This window comes from Epinephelus moara, chromosome 16, assembly GCF_006386435.1.
Source record: "Epinephelus moara isolate mb chromosome 16, YSFRI_EMoa_1.0, whole genome shotgun sequence".
In the NCBI taxonomy this organism is placed as follows: domain Eukaryota; kingdom Metazoa; phylum Chordata; class Actinopteri; order Perciformes; family Serranidae; genus Epinephelus; species Epinephelus moara.
In genome coordinates this window covers 20,269,938-20,279,273 of record NC_065521.1, presented here as the reverse complement: position 1 = coordinate 20,279,273, position 9,336 = coordinate 20,269,938, and the positions used below count along the sequence as shown (strand labels likewise).

Genomic DNA, 9,336 nt, shown 5'->3' with positions numbered 1-9,336 from the left:
TTCGCTTCATTAAATGTATATATTTTGTGGCAATCCATGATATACTATTGTAAGACTGGATCCTGGGGGGACACCAAATTTCTCTTGTTGGTCTTGAGCTAAAATAGTTGAGAAACTCGTGCTGTAACATGCTACCCCTCATGTGGGCCATCTATAAGCTTGTTTGACCATATCTGCTGTACCATGCACACTGTACTGTCTATGCAGTAAAAAGATGTAAATTCCTTTGAAATTGGTGCTACATCCATCCATACATCCATTTTCATCCGCTTATCTGGGGCCGGATCGCGGGGGCAGCAGGTCAAGCAAAGCACCCCAGACATCCCTCTCCCCAGCAACGCTTTCCAGCTCCTCCTGGGGGACCCCAAGGCGTTCCCAGGCCAGACAAGATATGTAATCCCTCCAGCGTGTTCTGGGTCTGCCCCGGGGCCTCCTACCAGTGGGACGTGCCCGGGACACCTCCAACGGGAGGCGCCCCGGAGGCATCCTAATCAGATGCCCGAACCACCTCAACTGACCCCTTTTCAACGTGAAGGAGCAGCGGCTCTACTCCGAGCTCCCTTCGGATGTCCGAGCTCCTCACCCTGTCTCTAAGGCTGAGCCCAGCCACCCCACGGAGGAAACTCACTTCCGCTGCTTGTATCTACAATCTCATTCTTTCAGTCACTACCCAGACCGCATGAGCATAGGTGACGGTTGGGACGTAGATGGACCAGTAAATCGAAAGACTCGCCGATCCATCACACAGCTCTCACTTTGGTCATACAGGGACCGGATGGCTCGTAGCAGCGAGCCTGGCACCCTCTACTCCTGCAGTAACCCCCACAAGACACCCCACCCCCACCCCCCAAGTGACGCAGTCGTAAGCCTTGTCCAAGTCCACAAAGCACATGTAGACTAGATGGGCAAACTCCCACAACCCCTCCAGCAGCCTCACAAGGGTAAAGAGCTGGTCCACTGTTCCACGGTAAGGACGGAATCCGCATTTCTCCTCCTGAATCTGAGGTTTGACAATTGGTCGGAGCCTCCTTTCCAGCACCCTGGAGTAAACCTTACCGGGAGGCTGAGCAGTGTGATACCCCGATAGTTGGAACACACCCTCTGGTCCCCTTTTTTGAAGATGGGGACCACCACCACGGTCTGGCTAGGCACCGTACCCGACCTCCACGTAACACTGAAAAGGTGTGTCAGCCAAGACAGCCCAACAGTGTCCAGAGCCTTCAGCATCTCAGGGCGAATCTCATCCACACCCAGTGCCTTGCCACTGGGTAGCTTTTAAACTACCTCAGCAAACTCTGCCAGGGATATGAGCGAGAGGTCCCCCAAGTCTTCAGGCTCTGCCTCGTTCACGGTGGACGTGATGGCCGGGTTCAGGGGTGCTCCTTCCACCGCCCGACAATGTCCCTAGTTTGGGTCAGCAGCTCTCCCTCTCTGCTGAGCACAGCCTGAGACAAACCCTGCTTTCCCTTCCTGAGTCGGCTAACGGTCTGCCAGAACTTCCTTGAGGCCAACCGAAAGTCCTTCTCCATAGCCTCCCGAGCTCTGCTCCTCTCTTCATCCAAGTGTCCTAGACACATGGCCGTAGATCTGATGACACTACCACAAAGTCGATCATCGATCTTTAGCCTAGACCGTTCTGGTACCAGGTACACTTATGAACCTCCCTGTGCTCAAACATGGTGTTCGTTATGGCCAGTCCATGACTCGCACCACTCAGGTACAGATCAGGCAGGCCGTTCCTACCAATCAACTCCTCCAGGTTTCTCCGTCATTGCCCACGTGAGCATTGAAGTCCCCCAGGAGAACTGGGGGAGTCCCCAGCCGGCACCCCTTGCAGGACGCCACTAAGAGACTCCAAGAAGGCCAGGTACTCCGCACTGCTGTTCAGTGCATACGCACAAACAACAGTCAGAGACCTTCTATTTGCGACGGCTCCATGTAATCTCTTCGGGCTGAGCCCATGGCCTAAGGCCCAGCCACCAGATGCTTGCTGGCGAGCTCTCCCCCCGGGTCTGGCTCCAGGAGGGGGCCCCGGTGTCCCCATACCGGGCGAGGTGCTCACCTCCCGAAAAGTTTGTGTCATCGAGGTCTTTTGAATCACTCTTAGTCTGGTCCCTCCCCTCGGACCACTTTGCCTTGGGAGACCCTACCAGGGGCTATTAGCCCCTGACAACACAGCTCCCAGGTTTACAGGGACACACAAACCCCTCCACCACGTTAAGGTGGCGATTCTCGGAGGAATTGGTGCTACATGACAAGATAAAAAGGAGGAAAAGGGCTGTGGCATTTGCCTTTGCTCAAGAGGTAGAAAACATACATCTACCAGAATGCACTGTGCTGCATAATCTTTACATGTAAAATCTTAGACTCTTGTTAGCCTGGCTTGACAAATTTTCAAAAAGTAAGTTGACATCTTTTAGTCATTAAAAAATGGTTTAATGGATGAAAATGCTGAACATTAGGTCCACATTTCTCTGTGCTGGACTATTAACAGTTTGTTTACAGCTTTGAGTTTGTTTATACAAACTCTTTGTCCTCTTGTGTACTATAGCTGGTAGAGAGGAGAGATGTTTTTGCATCAGTCATGCAGCTGGCATTTGCATAGTGTATTAAAAGATAATCTTTGGTTCCCCTTTCCATGTGGCTCAAATAAATGACTGTGTTGTTTTTAAAATTGCTAGATAAAAGTAGAGTACTGAATAGTATATTCATCACTCTCTCCACACTGATTCCAACATGAAATATCCTTAGACATACATGACACATTCAGACGGTGGGTGGGTATCACTATGATTTTCACATTTTTTGAAGCCTTAAAGGTGCCAGTGTTCTGGCCTATTCTTGCGATGTTCTTTATCTTGTCTTCTGCAGATCAATGTAAAAAGCATACACTGACTGACACACTATAGTACATGCACTGCATACACTGACACTGCAGCTGTACTGGAGTCATGCAAACATTGCAGTTTATCCAGGAAGTGTTTTTTGGATTAAACAGAAAATACTATAAATGCAACCAAATGCAAAAGTCTGTAAGCTAATGTTTCATCATGCACCATGAACACAAGCTGTGATTTCAGGACAGTAACATAAAAAATACAATTAGAAAAAATACAATTAGTTTGGCATTTGATGTAAATATGAGCACCATGATGGGGTATGATTTTACATTTTAAGGATTGGTCTGCATTTGTTCAGTAGCAGGTGAGCAGCTGATGCTGCTTTTTGCTTTTTTAAACCCCATGGGGGAAGTATGAAGCCACCAAGGAGGAACCACACTGAAAAAGAAGTTGCAGTCTTTGGTAGAATTAGAAAACAAAACTTGAGCGGTTCTTTTTTCTTTTACCCCAAATGCTAATAAAAGACACTGTGTCCCTTCAAACAGGTGTCTCGGCTTCATATTAGGTATTCATGGAGGAGAGCTAACAGACACACAACTAAAAAATTTGATCTGGGCACACGGTATCACTCCACTGGAATTTCCTAAAGGTGACTTCCTGTCACAGGAAGATGAGTGAAACTGTCTCCTTAAATTAATGGGCACTACAAGCCTTACTTGTTTTGAGCTGGGCTGCTAAGGTAAACTAAAAACCCCAAATCTTTTAACAGAGGGAAAGTGTCTTCCATTAATTTTTAACATAAATATATTTCAAATTTTTATAGTCTTATGACTGTGGCACAAATTTAAAAAAACAAAAGTTTAAAATGTGAGCTGAATATTTAGCTCAGGAACATGGAACTTCAGCTTTACTACATGTATTCATGATGGGAACAATAAACGTCCATACACATAATTACTGTTAAACCCTGCGTGTGTACATCTCACAGACTCTGGGACAGTCATTGCAGTATTTTTGCATACTGATTTGTGTATTGTCTTTCAAGTTAATGGAACTGATCACTGAGGTGTAGCCTTCACCAGTGTCTCATAACTTACAAACAGTAGAGGCTAACACATCAGATTGGTAAATAATTATTATTATTATTATAATTTTTTTTATTTATTTAGAGGACAGTGCACATTAATGAACATTGCTGTAAATGTGCCGGTGTTAGCCAAAGGCTAATTTTCAACTGTAGTCCTCCGGCATGATGTTAAAAAGACCTCAGGCCATTAAAAAACACAAAAACAGGAACACAGAAGTTATAATTTATAAAACAACAAATTGCAAACAAAAACAGGGACACATAAGTCATAATATGTAAAACAAATAATAAACAGATAGACAATAATTCACAATGAGAAACCAATACGTACAGTGCAATATGATACAGTGCAAAATAGTTGATCGAGAGGCTATGGATAGTGAATAGACAAAACAATGCAAGTCCATGAGTCACTGGCATAGTGTATATGAAGTTATAAAGTGCTGCAGTGCCCATAAAAGTCATCACAGTGAAAGTCTAAATTTAATTAAATTAGAATAAGTTAAATTGGGAGAGTTGAAACTGTCAGGGGTGGATAAATGGGATGGAAGTGCAGCAATGCAAGGACCAAAACAGGATTTCTTGTTGAAGTTGTGCTAAGATGGATTGAGAAACACAACAAAACCAATACATACAGTGCAAAATAATACAGACGATCATGACATAATGTATCATATGAATATAATTAGTAAGGTAATAAAGTGCTGCAGTGCTCATATAAGTGCTGCAGTGCTCACGGCAGTTTTCACTGTAAAGGTTAAGTTTAAGTTGAATTTGAATGGGATGGGAATGGGAGAAATGAGCTGTCAAAAGGTGGACAGATGGAATGAAGGTGCAGCAATGCAGAGACCAGAACAGGATTTCTTGTTGGAGTGTGCTAAGATGGATTGAGAAGAGGTGGTACATTTGTAAAGTGCTGTCATGTTATCATGAGGTGCAGATTTACCCATGTCACTGCACATGTCCGGGGAGGGGGGCATCTGCAGTGACATGGGGGGCTATATACAGTCACTTAACAGTGACTGCAGGTCTGATTTGCCTTGAGCCAGTCTTTCAAATGCCTTTTAAAAATTAGAAATGTAGAGCAGTCTCTCATGGAGGTTGGAAGGCTGTTCCAGATTTTGCTGCCTCTGACTGATAGAGCAGTCTGTGAGCAGGAAGTGCGCCTAAACGGGATTTCACAGTCTCCTCTTGTAGTTGCTCTAGTGTTGGTACTGTTGGTGGATTTACGTTTAAAAAACTGACTCAGGGGTGGGGGTGCAAGTCCGTTCAAGATCTTATACACACAACATGCACGTTTGAAAGTAATGAGATTGTCAAAACTCAGTAGATTATGGCGTGTTAGAATATCACAATGATGATAGAAGAAAGATTTTTTGTCAAAAATTTTAAGAGTTTTTTTATAGAGAGACTCAATAGGTTTGAGTATTGTTTTACCCGTCAGTGACCAGATTATGGAGCAGTACTCAATATGTGAAAATATCATAGAGTGCATGAATACTTTTGCTGCTTCTTCAGTTAGACAAGATCTTATTTGTCTGAAGTTGCTCAGATTGAGTTTAGCTGTTCTGATTACTTTTTTCATGTGCTTTTTGTAGGTTAAAGTTGGGTCTAAAGTAACTCCAAGATACTTAAACTCTGTCACCAAACTGAGTTCCTCCCCTCTCAGAAACACGTTGGAATTCTGCAGATCAACAGGTCTTTTAGAAAAAGCCATACTACTGTTTTTTGGGTATTTAAATGTAGACATGAGGCAGTGAGCCATTCTTGAATGTTGGACATGACAGCTGTTAGAGTCTTGGACAACTCACTATAGCTTTTACCGTGAGTGAGGATAACGGCGTCATCTGCATACATCTGGAAATGGACATTATTACATACATCTGGTAGGTCGTTAATATATAAAGAGAACAATATTGGCCCAAGTATGGAACCCTGCGGAACCCCAACAGAGCAACTGAGATAGGGAGATTTAACATTGTTGATGCAGACACATTGTTCTCTGCCTGACAGGTAAGATCTGAACCACTGAATAGCCTCTGGAGAGAAATTAAAGTGAGATAATTTAGACAGGAGGACCTGGTGATCCACCGTGTCAAAGGCCTTTTTCAGGTCGAGAAACACTGCCATGGCACAGGGACTACCATCCAGAAGGTACCTCACTTTTTCAGTAAGCATACAGGTGGCTGTTTCAGTGGAGTGCAGGGCTCGGAAGCCAAACTGCATATGATGCAGGGGGGTATGTCCCTTATCCAGATGTTTGGTAATTCGGCTGACCATCCACTTCTCGGCCACCTTAGATATAATTGGGAGAATGCTTATGGGTCTGTAATTTGTCATATCAGTTTTGGAACCAGATTTAAAGATAGGTGTAACCATGGCAACCTTCCACTGTGATGGAACGGTGCGTTGACTGATCGACAGGTTAACCAGATGTGTAAGTGGTTTTGCCAGGTGGTCAGCATTTGATTTTAGGAAGTTGATGTCCAGCCCATAGGCATCATTGGCTTTCGAAGAATTGAGAGATCTTCCTCTTATCTTTCCCACCTCAGCTTAGTGATTTCCTCCAGATTGAAGATAGGGAGGTCATTTTTGCAGGTGAGCCGCTGCTGAGGTGATGTTGCCTGGATGGTGGATGCCGCCGTCAACCCCCAGCTGCTGGGCCGTTTGCCCTCGGCGCGGCTCCGCTGAGTTGGACGCTGCTGAGGTGATGGTGCCCGGGTGTCGCAGGTGAGCCGCTGCTGAGGTGACGGTGTCAGTGTCGGGATGGTGGGCGCCGCCACCAGTCCCCAGCTGCTGGGCCGCTGGTGGTCTTAGTCCCCCGGTTAGCGCTGGTGGTGTTAGCGTGGACCTCTCAGCTGCTGGGCTAATGGCCGTCGGCGAGACCGTGCTGTGGGCCGCTGGTGGTGTTACCTCCCCGGTTAGCGCTGGTGGTGTTAGCGTGGACCTCTCAGCTGCTGGGCTAATAGCCGTCGGCGCGACCCCGCTGAGGGCCGCTGGTGGTGTTGGTCCGCCGGTTAGCGCTGGTGGTGTTAACTACAACAATGAAACATTTTCTTGTTTCTTTGTGTCTCCTGGGAAGTTTTCTCCATGCTTTGGCTCAATGCACCTCGGAGTTTCATCTTGAGGGAGATTACATGTTGGGTGGAGTTTTTGATGTTCGTCATAGTGACCCTGTTAATCATGAGAGACCAAGAGCCATCAGCTGCTACAGGTGAGTCTTAAAATAAATCCAAGTGCATACCTTATGAAACTAATGCAGAGCGCCTGCTGTATCTGATTATGTCATTAAGAGTTTTGCCTCACACGTCAGCTCAATGGATATAGCCAGGAGCACATTCTATTCAAAATATGATTTCCATGAAATCCTGTTTTAGATGTCCATGGTTGGATGGACTTTACAATGCTGTTGCCTTATTCTTGAACAGTGAAACTAATTCTCATATTCTCCCTGTCCCTCCTCTCCCCACAGTGAACACTTACTTAATTCAAGCTATCGAAGGTTTCAGGTGATGAGATTCTCTGTAGAGGAAATCAATAACTCCACCAGCCTCCTGCCAAATGTATCTCTCGGCTATGAGATATTTGACCACTGCTCAGATACGCACAGTTTCCCAGATTTTTTAAACCTCATCTCCGTCGACGGCTTGATCCAACCTTGGGATGAACCACACAAGAATCTGTCCAAAGTGATAGCACTGGTCGGCGCTTCTACAAGCACTGAAGCACGGACTGTGGCCCCTCTCTTCATGATGAATCTCATTCCTATGGTAAATTTGCCAATCATTGTATTTTAGCATATTCTTACCAGATAAATCGAGTAATAAAAACACAAAAGTAATTGTAAAAAATGTAAACTGCTTTTAAGTCATGACAATTTGTCACAGAGAAAATAATCAGTTTCTCTATGACTCTTTGAACAGGTCAGTTATGCAGCTTCCAGTTCTATCTTTTCAAGAAAAGAGATGTTTCCCTCTTTCCTTCAAACAGTGCATACCAATCAAGACGTCGTAAAGGCAGTTGTTGACATTGTGCAGCACTTCAACTGGCGCTGGATTGCTTTCCTCTACATTGATGGGGATTATGGCATCAATGGACTGTACTTGCTCATAGAAAGGATAAAGGACACTGAGATCTGCCTTCCGTACACCAAAGCCCTGAATCACGACACAGATCACTCTCAAATATTCAAACAGATAGAGGCACAGAGGATAGGTGTCATTATTGTTTTTGCTCCTGAATGGACTGTTGAAGCTCTCATTGAGTCAGCAATACAACTAAACATTACCAACAAAGTGTGGATAGCAGTGGATGCGTGGTCCTTGAACAAGAAGCTCCCCAAGAAGAAAGGAATCAAAAATATTGGGACTGTAATTGGGGTTGCTGAGCCAAGACTGACAATTCCTGGTTTCAGTGATTTTATCCATTCTTCCAGAAGCCAGGCTCATTGTGAAAACACAGAGCAAAATATGTTTTGTAATCAGGATTGCAACTGCAGCAGCCTGAGTGCAGAAGATGTCATCGCTGCAGATCCATCTTTTAATTTTCCTGTTTATACTGCTGTATACGCCATCACTCACGCCTTACACAATAGCGCCCAAACGGTGTCTGTATAGAGCTTGTAAGTCACGCCCCTTCCGGTAGACCCCCATCGGACCTCTAGGCTCAGAAAATATGAATGGGAGTCAATGGAGAGAAAATTATTATTTTCTGGTTCCAGTCATTAAATGCCTTGGATTACACAAATATTTTGTGTGGGTCTAAATATTATTTTTTCATGTTAAGAGTTTGACAGTTTATTGTATGATTCTTCAGTTACAGGCTGTGGAAACAACGTAATGAGAAAGACTACATGTCGCCTCTGTGACGTCATGTCATCACGCTTTCCCTCCACTTCTCAACTCACAGTGCTGCTGCTGCGTCTTCTACCACGATCTACGGAGCCATCAGATCAAGGTGACGGTGTGTTTCGTACCCAAATGTCACCATTCCAACAAGAACAGACTTGTAGTGGTTTTCACCACGCTTAAGGCTTTTGTCCTCTCCTTGGAAGAAGGCAGTGAAGTGTACCAGAGACACAGCCATGTTCCGAGTGCGAGTGGTGACGTATATCATACGCGTCGAGAGCAGCAAAGAGCTGTAGTCCACAAAGCGCTCTCACACACAGTATCAAACTTCTTCCCGCTAAATTGTAGCCGTCTTTGCACGAAAAAATATATTAAAAATTCACAAACAACATATGTGAAATTCATGGCACAATTCAAACAGGACCAGAAAATAATTTTCATCTAGCCATTTAAATACATTATGAGAAATCGATTTTTAAGGTCCCATGTACCGGAAACGCAAACACGCAACTTACAAGCTCTATAAATAGGACAGCCAGCAAGACGGGACCAATGGCAGGAC

General features: G+C 44.8%; 1 protein-coding gene across 1 annotated transcript in view; it reads left to right on the top strand.

Annotated features, from left to right (window-relative positions):
- The window catches only part of LOC126402153 (taste receptor type 1 member 1-like), a 36,967-nt gene that overhangs the window by 11,714 nt on the left and 15,917 nt on the right, over window positions 1–9,336 (top strand). The window contains exons 4-5 of the mRNA XM_050063878.1: window positions 7,851–8,537; window positions 8,836–9,019. Of these exons, the coding sequence (XP_049919835.1) occupies window positions 7,851–8,537; window positions 8,836–9,019 (871 nt within the window). The remainder of the gene's footprint in view (window positions 1–7,850; window positions 8,538–8,835; window positions 9,020–9,336) is intronic.